Source organism: Hyperolius riggenbachi, chromosome 2 (genome assembly GCF_040937935.1).
Source record: "Hyperolius riggenbachi isolate aHypRig1 chromosome 2, aHypRig1.pri, whole genome shotgun sequence".
In the NCBI taxonomy this organism is placed as follows: Eukaryota; Metazoa; Chordata; class Amphibia; order Anura; family Hyperoliidae; genus Hyperolius; species Hyperolius riggenbachi.
The window spans coordinates 571,100,814-571,124,328 of record NC_090647.1 but is presented as its reverse complement, the minus strand read 5'-3'; the positions used below and the strand labels follow the sequence as shown (position 1 = coordinate 571,124,328).

General features: G+C 50.2%; 1 protein-coding gene across 1 annotated transcript in view; it reads left to right on the top strand.

Moving 5' to 3' along the window:
* The first annotated feature begins 6,292 nt into the window (after positions 1–6,292).
* LOC137545320 (zinc finger protein 84-like) overlaps positions 6,293–23,515 on the top strand; it is a 30,756-nt gene continuing 13,533 nt past the window's right edge. The window contains exon 1 of the mRNA XM_068266433.1: positions 6,293–6,399. Coding sequence (XP_068122534.1) covers positions 6,293–6,399 — 107 coding nt within the window. The remainder of the gene's footprint in view (positions 6,400–23,515) is intronic.

Below are 23,515 nucleotides of genomic sequence, written 5' to 3'. Positions count from 1 at the left end.
CTAGATCCCCCATCATCTGATAATCACATAGAGACAATGTATTCAGTCAGTGTGTGTGTGTTTCCTACAGATGTATCCAGTAACAGAAACCCACCAGAGAGATGTACAGGTCCTCTTTATTCCCAGGATTGTCCACCTAGATCCCCCATCATCTGATAATCACATAGAGACAATGTATTCAGTCAGTGTGTGTGTTTCCTACAGATGTATCCAGTAACAGAAACCCACCAGAGAGATGTACAGGTCCTCTTTATTCCCAGGATTGTCCACCTAGATCCCCCCATCATCTGATAATCACATAGAGACAATGTATTCAGTCAGTGTGTGTGTTTCCTACAGATGTATCCAGTAACAGAAACCCACCAGAGAGATGTACAGGCATGGACGTATCTATTAAGAGGCACCCGTGGGCCGGTGCCATGGGCGGGTCCTCGGGGGAGGGGCGGCCACCTAAAGTTCATTTATAATTTTTACATTATTTTTTTCTTTTAATTTTTTTTATATAAAAAAAAATATATATATATATATATATATATATATATATATATATATATATATATATTTTTTTTTTTTTGGTGGAAGGGGGGGGGGGGGGGTGTCGGAGAGCACACACACACGCACATGCATGTGAACTTGCTCCCCCTCTGCCCTCCAGTAGAGTGGTAGTGGCCGGCCGGGACTTGATCCTAAACTCTGCATGCCGCTGGTGTGGTCTAGTTAGTGACGTCACTAGACCAGGCGGCATGCAGAGTTTCCCTCGCGCAGCACTCCGAGTGTTGAGAGAGAGGTCAGATTCCTCACAGCACCCCTGCAGCCTTCCCTCAGCTTCTTCCTGCTGCCACTGTGCCAGGTCTGGTCTGGATGGAGCACCGGCGGCCTCGGAGATCCTCCCCCTGCTGCTGGAGACAGGGAAATCATCTTCCTTCCACCCTGTGCAGCCATTAGTGAAGTTTGATTCCATCCTCCCCTGTCTGTCACTGTCACAGCTCTGGCGCGAGAATTCAAGTGGGGGCATTCAGAGGACAGTGTCAGTGAGCACTGGAGCGTGACACTCAGCCCAGCACAGAGACACGCTGACAGGGGCGAGACAAGAGACAGCGAGAGACCGCCACAGCCAGCATGTATTGCAGCCAGGGTCAGAGATGAAAGAGCCAGCCCAGCAAAGTGTCAACATCAGAGCAGAGAGCAGCCAGGACAATGGACTGGAGGTAATACACACCCTGCCTCATGCTCTGTTAGCCATAGGCATGCTCTCTTTCTTTCACCACTCTGTCAGTCTCTCTTCCTAAACTACTTAAGCTCTGCCAGTCCTGTCACAGTCACCTCCTGCGTTCCAGCGCCTGGCTCCTCTATCTTGTCTGCCAGACTGCCTTGTTTGTCACTCAGCCCAGCCCGCCAGACTGTCCTGTCACTCAGCCCAGCCCGTTAGACTGTTCTGATCAAATCTGCTGACATGATTGCTCGTAGTTCTGATCAAATCTGCTGACATTATTGCACGTATTTCTGATCAAATCTTCTGACATTATTGCACGTATTTCTGATCAAATCTGCTGACATTATTGCACGTATTTCTGATCAAATCTTCTGACATTATTGCACGTATTTCTGATCAAATCTGCTGACATTATTGCACGTTTTTCTGATCAAATCTGCTGACATTATTGCACGTATTTCTGATCAAATCTGCTGACATTACTGCACGTATTTCTGATCAAATCTGCTGACATTATTGCTCGTATTTCTGATCAAATCTGCTGACATTATTGCACGTATTTCTGATCAAATCTGCTGACATGATTGCTCGTAGTTCTGGTCAAATCTGCTGACATGATTGCTCGTAGTTCTGGTCAAATCTGCTGACATGATTGCTCGTAGTTCTGGTCAAATCTGCTGACATGATTGCTCGTGGTTCTGATCAAATCTGCTGACATTTTTGCTCGTATTTCTGATCAAATCTGCTGACATTATAGCACGTATTTCTGATCAAATCTGCTGACATTATAGCACGTATTTCTGATCAAATCTGCTGACATTATAGCACGTATTTCTGATCAAATCTGCTGACATTATTGCACGTATTTCTGATCAAATCTGCTGACATTATTGCTCGTAGTTCTGATCAAATCTGCTGACATTATTGCACGTATTTCTCATTAAATCTTCTGACATTATTGCACGTATTTCTGATCAAATCTGCTGACATTATTGCACGTTTTTCTGATCAAATCTGCTGACATTATTGCACGTATTTCTGATCAAATCTGCTGACATGATTGCTCGTATTTCTGATCAAATCTGCTGACATTACTGCACGTATTTCTGATCAAATCTGCTGACATTATAGCACGTATTTCTGATCAAATCTTCTGACATTATTGCACGTATTTCTGATCAAATCTGCTGACATTATTGCACGTTTTTCTGATCAAATCTGCTGACATTATTGCACGTATTTCTGATCAAATCTGCTGACATTATTGCTCGTATTTCTGATCAAATCTGCTGACATGATTGCTCGTAGTTCTGGTCAAATCTGCTGACATGATTGCTCGTAGTTCTGGTCAAATCTGCTGACATGATTGCTCGTGGTTCTGATCAAATCTGCTGACATTTTTGCTCGTATTTCTGATCAAATCTGCTGACATTATAGCACGTATTTCTGATCAAATCTGCTGACATTATAGCACGTATTTCTGATCAAATCTGCTGACATTATTGCACGTATTTCTGATCAAATCTGCTGACATTATTGCACGTATTTCTGATCAAATCTGCTGACATTATTGCACGTATTTCTGATCAAATCTGCTGACATTATTGCTCGTATTTTTGATCAAATCTGCTGACATGATTGCTCGTAGTTCTGGTCAAATCTGCTGACATGATTGCTCGTGGTTCTGGTCAAATCTGCTGACATGATTGCTCGTGGTTCTGATCAAATCTGCTGACATTTTTGCTCGTATTTCTGATCAAATCTGCTGACATTATAGCACGTATTTCTGATCAAATCTGCTGACATTATTGCACGTTTTTCTGATCAAATCTGCTGACATGATTGCTCGTAGTTCTGGTCAAATCTGCTGACATGATTGCTCGTGGTTCTGATCAAATCTGCTGACATTTTTGCTCGTATTTCTGATCAAATCTGCTGACATTATAGCACGTATTTCTGATCAAATCTGCTGACATTATAGCACGTATTTCTGATCAAATCTGCTGACATTATAGCACGTATTTCTGATCAAATCTGCTGACATTATTGCACGTATTTCTGATCAAATCTGCTGACATGATTGCTCGTGGTTCTGATCAAATCTGCTGACATTATAGCACGTATTTCTGATCAAATCTGCTGACATTATTGCACGTATTTCTGATCAAATTTGCTGACATGATTGCTCGTAGTTCTGGTCAAATCTGCTGACATGATTGCTCGTAGTTCTGGTCAAATCTGCCGACATGATTACATGTATTTTCTGGTCAAATCTGCCACGATTGAATATATGTTCTGGGAAATCTGCTCACATTACGTGTATTTTCTTGAGAAAACCTGCACAATTATGTGAATTTTCTGGGGAAAGGGTGACCTAAACTTGGGCCCACTGTCTTTGCGTTGCACTTTTAAAGCGAACCCGAGGTGAGAATAATATTGGGCTGCAATATTTATCTCCTTTTAAGCAATACCAGCTGCCTGGCTGCCGTGCTGGTCCTCTGCCTCTAATTCTTTCAACCATAGACCCTGAACAAGCATGCAGCAGGTCGGGGGTTTCTTACAATATTGTCAGAACTGATAAGATTAGCTGCATGCTTGTTTCTGGTGTAATTCAGTTCACTACTGCAGCCAAATAGACCAGCAGGGCTGCCAGGCAACTAGAATTGTTTAAAAGGAAATAAATATGGCAGCCTCCTTATCACTCTCACCTCAGGTTCACGTTAAATTACAGTTAGCTCCACCCTCATCCGGTCATGGCCACACCCATTTTTTTTATAGCCACAAAAATTAATCCAGCACCTGCATAGCACCCCTCCCAAAAAACCTGGAGCCGCCACTGACTGTACTTATACTAATTATTTATATAGCGCCAACATATTACGCATCGCTGTACAGAGTATGTATTGTCTTGTCACTAACTGTCCTACAGTGGGGCTCACAATCTAATCCCTACCATAGTCATGTGTGTATGTAAGTATCGTAGTCTAGGGCCAATTTTTAGGGGAAGCCAATTAACTTATCTGTATTGTATGTTGTTGGGATGTGGGAGGAAATCAGAGTGTCTTAAGGAAACCCACACAGACACAGGGAGAACATACAAACTCCTTGCAGATAGTGCCCTGGCTGGGATTCAAACCGGGAACCCAGCGGTGCAAGGCGAGAGCGCTAACAACTACGCCACCATGCTGCCATACTACTGTACTATATTGTACTGCCATCTTCAGCAGTACTTCACAGAGTATGTAGTCATGTCACTGACTATCCTCTGAGGAGCTTACAATCTAATCCTACCATAGTCTAATGCCCTACCATATTATTATGTAGTTATATAAGTTATATAGCACTGACATCTTCTGCAGCACTTTGCAGAGAACATAGTCATGTTACTGACTTTTCTCAGGGGAGCTCACAATCTAATACCTACCACTACTTTGTGCGAGAGAACACTGGCTAATGTGTGTGTGTGTGTGTGTGTGTGTGTGTGTGTGTGTGTGTGTGCGCTTTTTTAGGGTCACTTTACTCATACCCAGGGAGAAAACATGGCCCCACCGACTTTGGCTTACTAGAAAATTTTAATTGGCCACACCCACTGGGTTATGGACACGCCCACTGTATTATGTGACCACGCCCATTTTTCGCCGCGGCCAACGTCCTGGGGGGGGGGGGGGGGCGCCGTAGGTTTGGGGTGCCTAGGGGAGCCCAAACCCTAAATACAGCCCTGTGTACAGGTCCTCTTTATTCCCAGGATTGTCCACCTAGATCCCCCATCATCTGATAATCACATAGAGACAATGTATTCAGTCAGTGTGTGTGTTTCCTACAGATGTATCCAGTAACGGAAACCCACCAGAGAGATGTACAGGTCCTCTTTATTCCCGGGATTGTCCACCTAGATCCCCATCATCTGATAATCACATAGAGACAATGTATTCAGTCAGTGTGTGTGTTTCCTACAGATGTATCCAGTAACAGAAACCCACCAGAGAGATGTACAGGTCCTCTTTATTCCCAGGATTCTCCACAGGATGATCTCGCCCCCCTCGGCCATTATCAGGTAGGTGGGACTGGGGGTCTTCAGAGGCTCTAAACTGTATTATATTATCCTTCTGCATGTGCTGTTATCTGTGTTCACAATTTAAATTATCTCTCATTTTGTGCACTTAGGGTGGAGAACTGATACGTGTAGGTGCTGTGGTTAAAGAGGAAGAAGAAGAGATGTATGTGAGGAGTGATCAGCAGTCTATGGAGGAGGGAGACATGATGAGGACAAGTAAAGAGGAAGAAGAAGAGACGTATGTGAGGAGTGATCAGCAGTCTATGGAGGAGGGAGACATGATGAGGACATGTAAAGAGGAAGAAGAAGAGACGTATGTGAGGAGTGATCAGCAGTCTATGGAGGAGGGAGACATGATGAGGACATGTAAAGAGGAAGAAGAGACGTATGTGAGGAGTGATCAGCAGTCTATGGAGGGGGGTGACATGATGAGGACCTATAAAGAGGAAGAAGAGACATATGTGAGGAGTGATCAGCAGTCTATGGAGGAGGGAGGCATGATGAGGACAAGTAAAGAGGAGGAAGAAGAGACGTATGTGAGGAATGATCAGCATTATATGGAGGAGGGTGTCATGATGGTGAAAATTAAAGAGGAGGAAGAAGAGACGTATGTGAGGAGTGATCAGCAGTCTATGGAGGAGGGAGGCATGATGAGGACAAGTAAAGAGGAAGAAGAAGAGACATATGTGAGGAGTGATCAGCAGTCTATGGAGGAGGGAGACATGATGAGGACAAGTAAAGAGGAAGGAGAAGAGACATATGTGAGGAGTGATCAGCAGTCTATGGAGGAGGGAGGCATGATGAGGACAAGTAAAGAGGAGGAAGAAGAGACGTATGTGAGGAGTGATCAGCAGTCTATGGAGGAGGGAGGCATGATGAGGACAAGTAAAGAGGAAGAAGAAGAGACATATGTGAGGAGTGATCAGCAGTCTATGGAGGAGGGTGACATGATGGTGAAAATTAAAGAGGAGGAAGAAGAGACATATGTGAGGAATGATCAGCATTCTATGGAGGAGGGTGTCATGATGGTGAAAATTAAAGAGGAAGAAGAAGAGACGTATGTGAGGAGTGATCAGCAGACTATGGAGGGGGGAGACATGATGGTGAAAATTAAAGAGGAGGAAGAAGAGATGTATGTGAGGAGTGATCAGCAGTCTATGGAGGAGGGAGACATGATGAGGACAAGTAAAGAGGAAGAAGAAGAGACATATGTGAGGAGTGATCAGCAGTCTATGGAGGAGGGAGACATGATTAGGACAAGTAAAGAGGAAGAAGAAGTGACGTATGTGAGGAGTGATCAGCAGTCTATGGAGGAGGGTGACATGATGAGGACAAGTAAAGAGGAAGAAGAAGAGACATATGTGAGGAGTGATCAGCAGGCTATGGAGGAGGGAGACATGATGAGGACAAGTAAAGAGGAAGAAGAAGAGACGTATGTGAGGAGTGATCAGCAGTCTATGGAGGAGGGAGGCATGATGAGGACAAGTAAAGAGGAGGACAATGTTACAGAGGGCAGAACAGGTGAGTAATCAGCAGTAATATAGGATAATGTGGATGGTTATTGCTGGTGTGGCTGTATTGCTGCTCACAGACTGGCCTGATTCGGGGTTATGCTCTGTAGACTTGTTAGATTTTTGTCATCTTAAGCTCTTCACAGAAACTGGTGATATATATACGCGTCCTGTTTGTGCCTCTATCTTGTAAACCTGGTGTACAGGCGCTTCCTGACAATCCATGGCGCGCACCTGCCATTTGTACACGGCTGGACTTATATATCTGAGATTTGTGAATGGGAACATCTGAGCCCTGAGCCAATCAAAGTCAATGGATATGAATAAACATGGTTCCAATCAGGAGCCATGTTCATTCATAATAATGAAAGTAAAGTGAAAAGAAAAAAATGATCAAAAACTTCCCAGGTGACCCAGGATAATGTTATGGCACCATCTAGTGGCCATAAATAAAAATTATAATTAAAATAGATTAAAGTGAGCCCGAGTTGAGAGTGATATGGAGGCTGTTATATTAATTGCCTTTTAAGCAATACCAGTTGTCTGGCTACCAGAACTGACAAGACTAGCTGCATGCTTGTGTGATTCAGACACGACTGCAGCCAAATAGATCAGCAGGCCTGCCAGGCAATCTACATTGTTTAACTACATAACGACTGCGTCACGCCAACGGGCGTGACCGCAGCGGCAGCCCCAGGACCGCCTAACGTCAATTAGGGTCAAGTCCTTGGGCTGGGTTCTGAAAGAGACCGCGCACGCACATCTCCACTTGGAAGGCGGAGCTTCAGTCTCCCAGCAGTGATCGCCGCTCGGAGACTGTTAGACGATGAAACCGCCATCTAATTAGTTAGTACAGCGCTGCGATCTAAGGCAGCGCTGTACTGGGGACTGCCGAGCGACATGGTTGTCCCCGTGGGGGACAGAGGAGCGATCATTAATGATAGGCTGAAGCTTATGACAGCCAATCGCTGTGTTAGGCAGACGGGGGAAGGAGGGGAATTAAAATAATTACTAAAAACAAAGAAATGTAATAAAAAGTAAAGACATAAATATTTATTTATAAATAAACAAACATCTGGGGGGTGATCTGACCCCACCAGCAGAAAGCTCTGTTGGTGGGGAGAGTGGGGGATGGGGTGGAATCACTGTGTGCTGAGTTGTGCGGCCTTGAAGCAAGGCCTTAAAGCTGCAGTGGCCTGATTAGGGAAAATGGCCTGGTCACTAGGGGGGTTTAACACCATGGTCCTCAAGTGGTTAAAAGGAAATACATATGGCAGCTTCCATATCACTTGGGTTCCACTTTAACCAGTTGAGGCCCAGAGGTTTGCACCCCTTTAGTGACCAGGCCATTTTTTACAATTCAGCTCTTCACAACTTTAATGTTTTATTGCTCCGTCATACAACTTACCACCCAAATGAGTTTCACCCCCTTTTCTTCTCACAAATAGAGCTTTCTTTTGGTGGTATTTGATTGCTGCTGCTATTTGTATTTTTTATGAATGAAAAAGAGCTAAGTATTCTCAGGTATCCTTATTCCAGAATGCTGCTACCAGGGCCTTCCAGTGCATACAGCAGGAGCAGGCTTGGAGTTGTAGCTGACCACACTTTGGTGGACTTGAGGAGCAGTTTGCAGGCGCCTCCTGTAAGTGGGTATCGGGTGGATGAGGCAGCGGTCAGATGAGCCTAGTGCTGCCCGCGGGATGGCTTTGTATGCATCTCTCAGGACCGCGTAGCAGTGGTCGAGGGTGTTGGCGTTTCTGGCGGAGCAGGTACAACCATCATAAAAAACACTTAAAAACATGGGGGGTGCTGATTATTTATGATTGATGGCAGGGCTGTGGAGTCGGTACAAAAATCTTCTGACTCCGACTCCTCAGTCTATGAAACCTCCGACTCCAACTCCGGGTACCCAAAATGGTTCCGACTCCCAACTCCTCAACTCCGACTCCTTTGGCCTCGATTCATAAAGAGCAGTGCGATAACAAAAATCTTGTCGGGAAAATACCGCACTCGGTATTTTCCCGGTCTGTGTGCTAATTCATAAAGATTTCCCCAGCTGCCCTTGGAGGTCGGTAAATTACCGCAGCCCATTGAGCGGTAGAGTAGAGCAGTGTCCCGATTCCCTCTTTGCTCTGCAGAAATGAATCACAGAGACGGCTCTCTCTGGCTCTCCCACTGATGACTCAGACAGATGAGTCACACAGTCTTTCCCTGCCTGCAGAAATTACTCACACAGCCGGCTCTTTCCACTGATGACTCAGACAGATGAGTCACACAGTCTTTCCCTGCCTGCTGAAATGATTCACACAGAGGGCTCTCTGTCTCTCTCCACAGATGACTCAAACAGACTTCGGCTCTCTGCACTTTGCATTAATCAGAGCTGTCAGAGCTGTCGGTAACTTGTTATCGCCTCACCAGAGGTGTCGGTAACTACCGCCAGGCTTGCCGCATGTTGAAGGCTTTATGAATTGACATTTGCTGACAATTTACTGACATGTGTTGTCGGTAACTGCAGCCAAGTCGGTAATTTATCTCCCTGGTCGGTAATGTCAGCTTTTCATGCGGTAACAGCCTTTATGAATTGACATTTTGCTAAGTGGTCGGTAAAGTCTGCTGGTTTCAGCATTACCGCATGAGGTAATGCTTTATGAATCGAGGCCATAGTCTAATACTTACCAGGGCTGTGGCTTTTGTACAAAGTCATCTGACTCCGACTCCTCAGTTTATGAAATCACCGACTCCGGGTACCCAAAACTGCTCCGACTCCTCGACTCTTACTCCGACCCCACAGCCCTGATTGATGGTATGGTCACCCGCCCCCCATGTGTTTAAGTGGTTTTATTACGGTTGTAGTTGAATAAAGATGAATGAAATTATCCCTTGAGTGGTGTGGTGTTTTTAGAGAAATTTCTTGTTGTTTATAGGCTACTAGCTTATGACCCGACCCGGCGTTGCCCAGGTATGTATTTGGTTGGTGTTAGCTCCACCTACTTTTTCTAACCCTAACGCACAAACACTCAATGACCAAGTTTGTGAGCGTTGGGGTCCTTGGCATCAATAATTTGTATATTCCCATAGAAATTAAATCAGATTGGCTGTTTGCGGCTCCTCCCCTCTCCTGCATTTGAACCCCAGTCACACAATATCAACTGTAGCAGGATTGAAGCATCTGCTATTAACAGTGTAAAAATGGCAGCGATTTAAATATTCCTCTTGAAAATCAACAAGTGAATTTTGATTGGCTATTATAGGCTCCACCCACTTCCCTGAATATTAATCATAGTCACCCAGTGACCATCTGGGTAAAGTTTGGGAACCCTGTCATTAACAGTATAAGAATGGTTGCAGTTTAAATTTTCCAATTTAAAAAGTTAGTTGTTTTTGGCTCCGCCCACTATTTCTAACCTTGACATACAGTCACTTAATGACCAAGTTTATGAGCTCTGGGGTCCTTGGCATCAATAAGTTGCATTTTCCCATTGAAATTAAATCTGATTGGCTGTTTGTAGCCTGCCCCCTTTTCAGAATTTAAATCCCAATCTCCCAGTGACTGACTGTAGCAGATTTTAGGCCTCTGCTATTAAGAGTGTAAGAATGGCAGCAATGTTAATATTTCCCTTGAAAATCAATAGGTGAATTTTGATTGGCTGTTGTAGGCTCCACCCACTTTCCTGAATATTAGCCCCAGTCACCCAGTGGCCAATTGTGTCAAGTTTGAGAACCCTGCCATTAACAGAATGCCTGAAATCAATCTACCAAATCTGATTGGCTGTTTGTGGCTCCACCCCCTTTAGTGATATTGGACCCCAGTCACCCAATGACTGACTGTATCAGGTTTGAGGCTTGTGCAATAAACAGTGCAAGAATGTCAGCAATTTTAATATTCACTTTGAAAATCAATAGGCAAATTTTGATTGGCTTTTTTAGGCTCCACACACTTTTCTGAATATTAATCCCAGTCACCCAGTAACCAACTGTGCAAAGTTTGAGAACACTGCCATTACCAGTGTAAGAATGGCTGCAGTTTATATTTTCCCAGTAAAAGTTGTTTTGGCTCCGCCCACTTTTTGTAACCATAACACACAGTCACTCAATGACCAAGTTTGTGAGCTGTCAGGTTCCTGGCATCAAAAATGTGTGAATGGAAGCAGTTTATCCACCAAGGAAATGGCTGTATGTGGCAGCAGTTTAAATATTCCCCTTGAAAATCAATAGGTGACTTTTGATTGGCTGTTGCAGACTCCACCCACTTTCCTGAATATTAATCTCAGTCACCCAGTGACCAAGTGTGCCAAGTTTGAGAACCCTGCGATTAATAGTCTAAGAATGGCTGCAGTTTTCATTTTCCCATTTAAAATGAACGGCTGAAATTTGATTGGCTGTTTAATGCTCCGCCCACTTTTCCTGGATTTGTAACCTCGGTCACCAAGTGACCAACTGTGCCAAGTGTGGGGACTCAGGCTTGATTACTGTGAGAATGGCAGCCTTTTACATTTTTTTCTATTGACTTGAATCTGATTGGCTGTTTGTAGCTCCGCCCAGGTGTGCAGGGGGGACTCGAAACCCCCAGAACATATCATCCCAGATAGTAAGGGATCTGCGTACCAAGTTTCGTTCAAATTGGTCAAGGCGTTTCCAAGAGACGCACGCACGCACGCACGCACACACACACACACACACACACACACACACACACACACACACACACACACACACACACACACACACACACACACACACACACACACGCTCTCTGGGAGGGACCTCTCCCACTGTGTGGCAGTATTACTGAGATCCCCCATGATGATGAACAGTGAGTCTGGGAGGGACATCTCCCACTGTGTGGTGGTATTACTGAGATCCCCCATGATGATGAACAGTGAGTCTGGCAGGGACATCTCCCACTGTGTGGCGGTATTACTGAGATCCCCCATGATGATGGACAGGGAGTCTGGGAGGGACCTCTCCCACTGTGTGGCAGTATTACTGAGATCCCCCATGATGATGAACAGGGAGTCTGGGAGGGACATCTCCCACTGTGTGGCGGTATTACTGAGATCCCCCATGATGATGAACAGTGAGTCTGGGAGGGACATCTCCCACTGTGTGGCGGTATTACTGAGATCCCCCATGATGATGAGCAGGGAGTCTGGGAGGGACATCTCCCACTGTGTGGCGGTATTACTGAGATCCCCCATGATGATGAACAGTGAGTCTGGGAGGGACATCTCCCACTGTGTGGCGGTATTACTGAGATCCCCCATGATGATGAACAGTCAGTCTGGGAGGGACATCTCCCACTGTGTGGCGGTATTACTGAGATCCCCCATGATGATGAACAGTGAGTCTGGGAGGGACATCTCCCACTGTGTGGCGGTATTACTGAGATCCCCCATGATGATGAACAGTGAGTCTGGGAGGGACATCTCCCACTGTGTGGCGGTATTACTGAGATCCCCCATGATGATGAGCAGGGAGTCTGGGAGGGACATCTCCCACTGTGTGGCGGTATTACTGAGATCCCCCATGATGATGAACAGTGAGTCTGGGAGGGACCTCTCCCACTGTGTGGCGGTATTACTGAGATCCCCCATGATGATGAACAGCGAGTCTGGGAGGGACATCTCCCACTGTGTGGCGGTATTACTAAGATCCCCCATGATGATGAACAGTGAGTCTGGGAGGGACATCTCCCACTGTGTGGCGGTATTACTGAGATCCCCCATGATGTTGAGCAGCGAGTCTGGGAGGGACATCTCCCACTGTGTGGCGGTATTACTGAGATCCCCCATGATGATGAACAGCGAGTCTGGGAGGGACCTCTCCCACTGTGTGGCGGTATTACTGAGATCCCCCATGATGATGAACAGCGAGTCTGGGAGGGACATCTCCCACTGTGTGGCAGTATTACTGAGATCCCCCATGATGTTGAGCAGCGAGTCTGGGAGGGACATCTCCCACTGTGTGGCGGTATTACTGAGATCCCCCATGATGATGAACAGTGAGTCTGGGAGGGACATCTCCCACTGTGTGGCGGTATTACTGAGATCCCCCATGATGATGAACAGTGAGTCTGGGAGGGACATCTCCCACTGTGTGGCGGTATTACTGAGATCCCCATGATGATGAACAGTGAGTCTGGGAGGGACATCTCCCACTGTGTGGCGGTATTACTGAGATCCCCCATGATGATGGACAGGGAGTCTGGGAGGGACATCTCCCACTGTGTGGCAGTATTGCTGAGATCGCAGAGGGCAGTTCTGACCTCGGCATCAGCTGGAATGTACACGCCAACAAGGGCATAGGAGGAGAAGCCCCGGGCGAGTATGTTGGCATGCAGTTACAAGGAGGAGTTCACGTTCAGGGGAGCATTTCTTGGTGAGTATGGAGGAGTTGGAGCAGCAGGCAGAGCTGATGTAAAGCAGAAACCACCCTCTTTCCTTTTTCCCGAGAGGGTTCTGTGCCAGTCTGCCCGGATGGGGCTGAATCCTGGGAGATGTAGTGCACTCAGACACGGGTGCACATAACAAGTGGGGGCCCCGAGCTTTGCCACTGCCTGGGGCCCCCAAACCTGCCTGTTACACAAAAGTGGGGGAGCGCAGGTGAGCCCTGGAGCTGCCACCACCAAGAACTCACCCCCACTACCCCCTCAACTTACCAAACCCAAAAGGAATGCTCACTCCCAGACAGCACTTCAGCAGACTCTCTGCTTCTCTGGTGGCCGAGGTGGGGAACGCAGAGAGCTGCAAGCCGTGATGCCAGTGGGAGGCCGCATGTGTGGATGGCGGCACTGCTCAGAGCTTCGGGCGGCTGGGGCGAGCTTCCGGTGCCGTCAGCGTGACCACGTGTGTGTGGCTCCTGGCGGGGCCCCTCTGGCTGAGCTCGTTGGCTTGGCCACGTGTGTGTGGCTCCTGGCGGGGCCCCTCTGGCTGAGGTCAGCACTCCTCCGAGTGGCCTTCTCTTTGGCTTGGCCACGTGTGTGTGGCTCCTGGCGGGGCCCCTCTGGCTGAGCTCTTTGGCTTGGCCACGTGTGTGTGGCTCTTGGCGGGGCCCCTCTGGCTGAGGTCAGCACTCCTCCGAGTGGTCTTCTCTTTGGCTTGGCCACGTGTGTTTGGCTCCTGGAGGGGCCCCTGTGGCTGAGGTCAGCACTCCTCCGTGTGGTCTTCTCTTTGGCTTGGCCACGTGTGTGTGTGGCTCCTGGCGGGGCCCCTGTGACTGAGGTCAGCACTCCTCCGTGTGGTCTTCTCTTTGGCGTGGCTACGTGTGTGTGGCTCCTGGCGGGGCCCCTCTGGCTGAGGTCAGCACTCCTCCGAGTGGTCTTCTCTTTGGCTTGGCCACGTGTGTGTTGCTCCTGGTGGGGCCCCTCTGGCTGAGGTCAGCACTCCTCCGAGTGGCCTTCTCTTTGGCTTGGCCACGTGTGTGTGGCTCCTGGCGGGGCCCCTCTGGCTGAGGTCAGCACTCCTCCGTGTGGTCTTCTCTTTGGCTTGGCCACGTGTTTTTGGCTCCTGGTGAGGCCCCTCTGGCTGAGGTCAGCACTCCTCCGAGTGGCCTTCTCTTTGGCTTGGCCACGTGTGTGTGGCTCCTGGCGGGGCCCCTCTGGCTGAGGTCAGCACTCCTCCGAGTGGTCTTCTCTTTGGCTTGGCCACGTGTGTGTTGCTCCTGGTGGGGCCCCTCTGGCTGAGGTCAGCACTCCTCCGTGTGGCCTTCTCTTTGGCTTTGCCACGTGTGTGTGGCTCCTGGCGGGGCACCTCTGGCTGAGGTCAGCACTCCTCCGAGTGGCCTTCTCTTTGGCTTGGCCACGTGTGTGTGGCTCCTGGCGGGGCCCCTCTGGCTGAGGTCAGCACTCCTCCGTGTGGTCTTCTCTTTGGCTTGGCCACGTGTGTGTGGCTCCTGGCGGGGCCCCTCTGGCTGAGGTCAGCACTCCTACGAGTGGCCTTCTCTTTGGCTTGGCCATGTGTGTGTGGCTCCTGGCGGGGCCCCTCTGGCTGAGATCAGCACTCCTCCGAGTGGCCTTCTCCTTGGCGTGGCTACGTGTGTGTGGCTCCTGGTGGGGCCCCTCTGGCTGAGGTCAGCACTCCTCCGAGTGGCCTTCTCCTTGGCGTGGCTACGTGTGTGTGGCTCCTGGTGGGGCCCCTCTGGCTGAGGTCAGCACTCCTCCGAGTAGCCTTCTCTTTGGCGTGACCACGTGTGTGTGGCTCCTGGAGGGGCCCCTCTGGCTGAGGTCAGCACTCCTCCGTGTGGCCTTCTCTTTGGCTTGACCACGTGTGTGTGGCTCCTGGCGGGGCCCCTCTGGCTGAGGTCAGCACTCCTCCGTCTGGCCTTCTCTTTGGCTTGGCCACGTGTGTGTGGCTCCTGGCGGGGCCCCTCTGGCTGAGGTCAGCACTCCTCCGTGTGGCCTTCTCTTTGGCTTGGCCACGTGTGTGTGGCTCCTGGCGGGGCCCCTCTGGCTGAGGTCAGCACTCCTCCGTCTGGCCTTCTCTTTGGCTTGGCCACGTGTGTGTGGCTCCTGGCGGGGCCCCTCTGGCTGAGGTCAGCACTCCTCCGTGTCGTCTTCTCTTTGGCTTGGCCACGTGTGTTTGGCTCCTGGCGGGGCCCCTCTGGCTGAGGTCAGCATTCCTCTGAGTGGTCTTCTCTTTGGCTTTGCCACGTGTGTGGCTCCTGGCAGGGCCCCTCTGGCTGAGGTCAGCAATCCTCTGAGTGGTCTTCTCTTTGGCTTGGCCACGTGTGTGTGGCTCCTGGTGGGGCCCCTCTGGCTGAGGTCAGCAGTCCTCCATGTGGCCTTCTCTTTGGCTTGGCCACGTGTGTGTGGCTCCTGGCAGGGCCCCTCTGGCTGAGGTCAGCAATCCTCTGAGTAGTCTTCTCTTTGGCTTGGCCACGTGTGTGGGGCTCCTGGCGGGGCCCCTCTGGCTGAGGTCAGCACTCCTCCATGTGGCCTTCTCTTTGGCTTGGCCACGTGTGTGTGGCTCCTGGCGGGGCCCCTCTGGCTGAGGTCAGCACTCCTCCGTGTGGCAGAGCTCTTTGGCTTGGCCACGTGTGTGTGGCTCCTGGCGGGGCCCCTCTGGCTGAGGTTTGCACTCCTCTGAGTAGGCCTGAACGATTTTAAGAAAAGATTGAATTGCAAGATTTCTGTCACAAATTTCGATTCATTTCACAATTTTTAATACGCAACGATGGATCAACACACACAGATGGTAAGTATGTTTTCCCCCAGCATAGGTAGCCACATATATGTCCCCTAGTATAGTTTAGCCACCTATAGTTGCCACAGGACAGGTAAGCCAGTATATAGGTGCCACAGTATAGGTCAGCCAATGTACAGGTCAGCCATAGGTCAGCCAGTGTACAGGTCAGCCATAGGTCAGCCAGTGTACAGGTCAGCCAGTGTACAGGTCAGCCATAGGTCAGCCAGTGTGCAGGTCAGCTATAGGTCAGCCCGTGTACAGGTCAGCCAGTGTACAGGTCAGCCAGTGTGCAGGTCAGCTATAGGTCAGCCCGTGTACAGGTCAGCCAGTGTACAGGTCAGCCATAGGTCAGCCAGTGTACAGGTCAGCCAATGTACAGGTCAGCCATAGGTCAGCCAGTGTACAGGTCAGCCAGTGTACAGGTCAGCCATAGGTCAGCCAGTGTACAGGTCAGCCAGTGTACAGGTCAACCATAGGTCAGCCAGTGTACAGGTCAGCCATAGGTCAGCCAGTGTACAGGTCAGCCAGTGTACAGGTCAGCCAGTGTACAGGTCAGCCAGTGTACAGGTCAGCCATAGGTCAGCCAGTGTACAGGTCAGCCATAGGTCAGCCAGTGTACAGGTCAGCCATAGGTCAGCCAGTGTACAGGTCAGCCAGTGTACAGGTCAGCCATAGGTCAGCCAGTGTACAGGTCAGCCAGTGTACAGGTCAGGCATAGGTCAGCCAGTGTACAGGTGTGCCAGTGTACAGGTCAACCATAGGTCAGCCAGTGTACAGGTCAGCCATAGGTCAGCCAGTGTACATGTCAGCCATAGGTCAGCCAGTGTACACTTCAGCCAGTGTACAGGTCAGCCATATGTCAGCCAGTGTACAGGTCAGCCAGTGTACAGGTCAGCCAGTGTACAGGTCAGCCAGTGTACAGGTCAGCCATAGGTCAGCCAGTGTACAGGTCAGCCAGTGTACAGGTCAGCCAGTGTACAGATCAGCCATAGGTCAGCCAGTGTAAAGGTCAGCCATAGGTCAGTCAGTGTACAGGTCAGCCATAGGTCAGCCAGTGTACAGGTCAGCCATAGGTCAGCCAGTGTACATGTCAGCCATAGGTCAGCCAGTGTACAGGTCTGCCATAGGTTAGCCAGTGTACAGGTCAGCCATAGGTTAGCCAGTGTACAGGTCAGACATAGGTTAGCCAGTGTACAGGTCAGCCATAGATTAGCCAGTGTACAGGTCAGCCATAGGTTAGCCAGTGTAAAGGTCAGCCAGTGTACAGGTCAGCCAGTGTACAGGTAAGCCATAGGTTAGCCAGTGTACGGGTCAGCCATAGGTTAGCCAGTGTACAGGTCAGCCATAGGTCAGCCAGTGTACAGGTCAGCCATAGGTTAGCCAGTGTACAGGTCAGCCATAGGTCAGCCAGTGTACAGGTCAGCCATAGGTCAGCCAGTGTACAGGTCAGCCAGTGCACAGGTCAGCCATAGGTTAGCCAGTGTACAGGTCAGCCATAGATTAGCCAGTGTACAGGACAGCCATAGGTCAGCCAGTGTACAGGTCAGCCATAGGTCAGCCAGTGTGCAGGTCAGCCAGTGTACAGGTCAGCCAGTGTACAGGTCAACCATAGGTCAGCCAGTGTACAGGTCAGCCATAGGTCAGCCAGTGTACGGGTCAGCCATAGGTCAGCCATTGTAGAGGTCAGCCATAGGTTAGCCAGTGTACAGGTCAGCCATAGGTTAGCCAGTGTACAGGTCAGCCATAGGTCAGCCAGTGTACAGGTCAGCCATAGGTCAGCCAGTGTACAGGTCAGCCATAGGTTAGCCAGTGTACAGGTCAGCCATAGGTTAACCAGTGTACAGGTCAGCCATAGGTTAACCAGTGTACAGGTCAGCCATAGGTCATCCAGTGTACAGGTCAGCCATAGGTCAGCCAGTGTACATGTCAGCCATAGGTCAGCCAGTGTACAGGTCAGCCAGTGTACAGGTCAGCCAGTGTACAGGTCAGCCAGTGTACAGGTCAGCCATAGGTCAGCCAGTGTACAGGTCAGCTATAGGTCAGCCAGTGTACAGGTCAGCCATAGGTCAGCCAGTGTACAGATCAGCCAGTGTACAGGTCAGCCAGTGTACAGGTCAGCCATAGGTCAGCCAGTGTACAGGTCAGCCAGTGTACAGGTCAGGCATAGGTCAGCCAGTGTACAGGTCAGCCATAGGTCAGCCAGTGTACAGGTGTGCCAGTGTACAGGTCAACCATAGGTCAGCCAGTGTACAGGTCAGCCATAGGTCAGCCAGTGTACATGTCAGCCATAGGTCAGCCAGTGTACACTTCAGCCAGTGTACAGGTCAGCCATATGTCAGCCAGTGTACAGGTCAGCCAGTGTACAGGTCAGCCATAGGTCAGCCAGTGTACAGGTCAGCCAGTGTACAGGTCAGCCAGTGTACAGGTCAGCCAGTGTACAGGTCAGCCAGTGTACAGATCAGCCATAGGTCAGCCAGTGTAAAGGTCAGCCATAGGTCAGTCAGTGTACAGGTCAGCCATAGGTCAGCCAGTGTACAGGTCAGCCATAGGTCATCCAGTGTACAGGTCAGCCATAGGTCAGCCAGTGTACATGTCAGCCATAGGTCAGCCAGTGTACAGGTCTGCCATAGGTTAGCCAGTGTACAGGTCAGCCATAGGTTAGCCAGTGTACAGGTCAGACATAGGTTAGCCAGTGTACAGGTCAGCCATAGATTAGCCAGTGTACAGGTCAGCCATAGGTTAGCCAGTGTAAAGGTCAGCCAGTGTACAGGTCAGCCAGTGTACAGGTAAGCCATAGGTTAGCCAGTGTACGGGTCAGCCATAGGTTAGCCAGTGTACAGGTCAGCCATAGGTCAGCCAGTGTACAGGTCAGCCATAGGTTAGCCAGTGTACAGGTCAGCCATAGGTTAACCAGTGTACAGGTCAGCCATAGGTCAGCCAGTGTACAGGTCAGCCATAGGTTAGCCAGTGTACAGGTCAGCCAGTGTACAGGTCAGCCAGTGTACAGGTCAGCCATAGGCTGGCCAGTGTACAGGTCAGCCATAGGTTAGCCAGTGTACAGGTCAGCCATAGGTCAGCCAGTGTACAGGTCAGCCAGTGTACAGGTCAGCCATAGGTCAGCCAGTGTACAGATCAGCCAGTGTACAGGTCAGCCAGTGTACAGGTCAGCCATAGGTCAGCCAGTGTACAGGTCAGCCAGTGTACAGGTCAGGCATAGGTCAGCCAGTGTACAGGTCAGCCAGTGTACAGGTGTGCCAGTGTACAGGTCAACCATAGGTCAGCCAGTGTACAGGTCAGCCATAGGTCAGCCAGTGTACATGTCAGCCATAGGTCAGCCAGTGTACACTTCAGCCAGTGTACAGGTCAGCCATATGTCAGCCAGTGTACAGGTCAGCCAGTGTACAGGTCAGCCAGTGTACAGGTCAGCCAGTGTACAGGTCAGCCATAGGTCAGCCAGTGTACAGGTCAGCCAGTGTACAGGTCAGCCAGTGTACAGGTCAGCCATAGGTCAGCCAGTGTACAGGTCAGCCAGTGTACAGGTCAGCCAGTGTACAGATCAGCCATAGGTCAGCCAGTGTAAAGGTCAGCCATAGGTCAGTCAGTGTACAGGTCAGCCATAGGTCAGCCAGTGTACAGGTCAGCCATAGGTCATCCAGTGTACAGGTCAGCCATAGGTCAGCCAGTGTACATGTCAGCCATAGGTCAGCCAGTGTACAGGTCTGCCATAGGTTAGCCAGTGTACAGGTCAGCCATAGGTTAGCCAGTGTACAGGTCAGACATAGGTTAGCCAGTGTACAGGTCAGCCATAGATTAGCCAGTGTACAGGTCAGCCATAGGTTAGCCAGTGTAAAGGTCAGCCAGTGTACAGGTAAGCCATAGGTTAGCCAGTGTACGGGTCAGCCATAGGTTAGCCAGTGTACAGGTCAGCCATAGGTCAGCCAGTGTACAGGTCAGCCATAGGTTAGCCAGTGTACAGGTCAGCCATAGGTTAACCAGTGTACAGGTCAGCCATAGGTCAGCCAGTGTACAGGTCAGCCATAGGTTAGCCAGTGTACAGGTCAGCCAGTGTACAGGTCAGCCAGTGTACAGGTCAACCATAGGTCAGCCAGTGTACAGGTCAGCCATAGGTCAGCCAGTGTACGGGTCAGCCATAGGTCAGCCATTGTAGAGGTCAGCCATAGGTTAGCCAGTGTACAGGTCAGCCATAGGTTAGCCAGTGTACAGGTCAGCCATAGGTCAGCCAGTGTACAGGTCAGCCATAGGTTAGCCAGTGTACAGGTCAGCCATAGGTTAGCCAGTGTACAGTTCAGCCATAGGTTAACCAGTGTACAGGTCAGCCATAGGTCATCCAGTGTACAGGTCAGCCATAGGTCAGCCAGTGTACATGTCAGCCATAGGTTAGCCAGTGTACAGGTCAGCCATAGGTCAGCCAGTGTACAGGTCAGCCAGTGTACAGGTCAGCCATAGGCTGGCCAGTGTACAGGTCAGCCATAGGTTAGCCAGTGTACAGGTCAGCCATAGGTCAGCCAGTGTACAGGTTAGCCAGTGTACAGGTCAGCCATAGGTTAGCCAGTGTACAGGTCAGCCATAGGTTAGCCAGTGTGCAGGTTAGCCAGTGTACAGGTCAGCCAGTGTACAGGTCAACCATAGGTCAGCCAGTGTACAGGTGAGCCATAGGTCAGCCAGTGTACAGGTCAGCCAGTGTAAAGGTCAGCCATAGGTCAGCCAGTGTACAGGTCAGCCATAGGTCAGCCAGTGTACAGGTCAGCCAGTGTACAGGTCAGCCATAGGTTAGCCAGTGTACAGGTCAGCCATACGTTAGCCAGTGTACAGGTCAGCCATAGGTCAGCCAGTGTACAGGTCAGCCATAGGTCAGCCAGTGTACAGGTCAGCCATAGGTTAGCCAGTGTACAGGTCAGCCATAGGTTAGCCAGTGTACAGGACAGCCATAGGTCAGCCAGTGTACAGGTCAGCCATAGGTTAGCCAGTGTACAGGTCAGCCATAGGTTAGCCAGTGTACAGGTCAGCCATAGGTTAGCCAGTGTACAGGTCAGCCATAGGTTAGCCAGTGTACAGGTCAGCCATAGGTCAGCCAGTGTACAGGTCAGCCATAGGTCAGCCAGTGTACAGGTCAGCCATAGGTCAGCCAGTGTACAGGTCAGCCATAGGTTAGCTAGTGTACAGGACAGCCATAGGTCAGCCAGTGTACAGGTCAGCCATAGGTCAGCCAGTGTACAGGTCAGCCATAGGTCAGCCAGTGTACAGGTCAGCCATAGGTTAGCCAGTGTACAGGTCAGCCATAGGTCAGCCAGTGTACAGGTCAGCCATAGGTTAGCCAGTGTACAGGTCAGCCATAGGTCAGCCAGTGTACAGGACAGCCATAGGTCAGCCAGTGTACAGGTCAGCCATAGGTTAGCCAGTGTACAGGTCAGCCATAGGTTAGCCAGTGTACAGGTCAGCCATAGGTTAGCCAGTGTACAGGACAGCCATAGGTTAGCCAGTGTACAGGACAGCCATAGGTTAGCCAGTGTACACGTCAGCCATAGGTTAGCCAGTGTACAGGTCAGCCATAGGTTAGCCAGTGTACAGGTCAGCCATAGGTCATCCAGTGTACAGGTCAGCCATAGGTCAGCCAGTGTACAGGTCAGCCATAGGTTAGCCAGTGTACAGGTCAGCCATAGGTCAGCCAGTGTACAGGTCAGCCATAGGCTGGCCAGTGTACAGGTCAGCCATAGGTTAGCCAGTGTACAGGTCAGCCATAGGTCAGCCAGTGTACAGGTCAGCCAGTGTACAGGTGAGCCATAGGTTAGCCAGTGTACAGGTCAGCCATAGGTTAGCCAGTGTACAGGACAGCCATAGGTCAGCCAGTGTACAGGTCAGCCATAGGTTAGCCAGTGTGCAGGTCAGCCAGTGTACAGGTCAGCCAGTGTACAGGTCAACCATAGGTCAGCCAGTGTAAAGGTCAGCCATAGGTCAGCCAGTGTACAGGTCAGCCATAGGTCATCCAGTGTACAGGTCAGCCAGTGTACAGGTCAGCCATAGGTTAGCCAGTGTACAGGTCAGCCATACGTTAGCCAGTGTACAGGTCAGCCATAGGTCAGCCAGTGTACAGGTCAGCCAGTGTACAGGACAGCCATAGGTTAGCCAGTGTACAGGTCAGCCATAGGTTAGCCAGTGTACAGGACAGCCATAGGTCAGCCAGTGTACAGGTCAGCCATAGGTTAGCCAGTGTACAGGTCAGCCATAGGTTAGCCAGTGTACAGGTCAGCCATAGGTCAGCCAGTGTACAGGTCAGCCATAGGTCAGCCAGTGTACAGGTCAGCCATAGGTCAGCCAGTGTACAGGTCAGCCATAGGTCAGCCAGTGTACAGGTCAGCCATAGGTCAGCCAGTGTACAGGTCAGCCATAGGTCAGCCAGTGTACAGGTCAGCCATAGGTCAGCCAGTGTACAGGTCAGCCATAGGTTAGCTAGTGTACAGGACAGCCATAGGTCAGCCAGTGTACAGGTCAGCCATAGGTCAGCCAGTGTACAGGTCAGCCATAGGTCAGCCAGTGTACAGGTCAGCCATAGGTCAGCCAGTGTACAGGTCAGCCATAGGTCAGCCAGTGTACAGGTCAGCCATAGGTTAGCCAGTGTACAGGTCAGCCATAGGTTAGCCAGTGTACAGGTCAGCCATAGGTTAGCCAGTGTACAGGTCAGCCAGTGTACAGGTCAGCCAGTGTACAGGTCAGCCATAGGCTGGCCAGTGTACAGGTCAGCCATAGGTTAGCCAGTGTACAGGTCAGCCATAGGTCAGCCAGTGTACAGGTCAGCCAGTGTACAGGTCAGCCATAGGTCAGCCAGTGTACAGATCAGCCAGTGTACAGGTCAGCCAGTGTACAGGTCAGCCATAGGTCAGCCAGTGTACAGGTCAGCCAGTGTACAGGTCAGGCATAGGTCAGCCAGTGTACAGGTCAGCCAGTGTACAGGTGTGCCAGTGTACAGGTCAACCATAGGTCAGCCAGTGTACAGGTCAGCCATAGGTCAGCCAGTGTACATGTCAGCCATAGGTCAGCCAGTGTACACTTCAGCCAGTGTACAGGTCAGCCATATGTCAGCCAGTGTACAGGTCAGCCAGTGTACAGGTCAGCCAGTGTACAGGTCAGCCAGTGTACAGGTCAGCCATAGGTCAGCCAGTGTACAGGTCAGCCAGTGTACAGGTCAGCCAGTGTACAGGTCAGCCATAGGTCAGCCAGTGTACAGGTCAGCCAGTGTACAGGTCAGCCAGTGTACAGATCAGCCATAGGTCAGCCAGTGTAAAGGTCAGCCATAGGTCAGTCAGTGTACAGGTCAGCCATAGGTCAGCCAGTGTACAGGTCAGCCATAGGTCATCCAGTGTACAGGTCAGCCATAGGTCAGCCAGTGTACATGTCAGCCATAGGTCAGCCAGTGTACAGGTCTGCCATAGGTTAGCCAGTGTACAGGTCAGCCATAGGTTAGCCAGTGTACAGGTCAGACATAGGTTAGCCAGTGTACAGGTCAGCCATAGATTAGCCAGTGTACAGGTCAGCCATA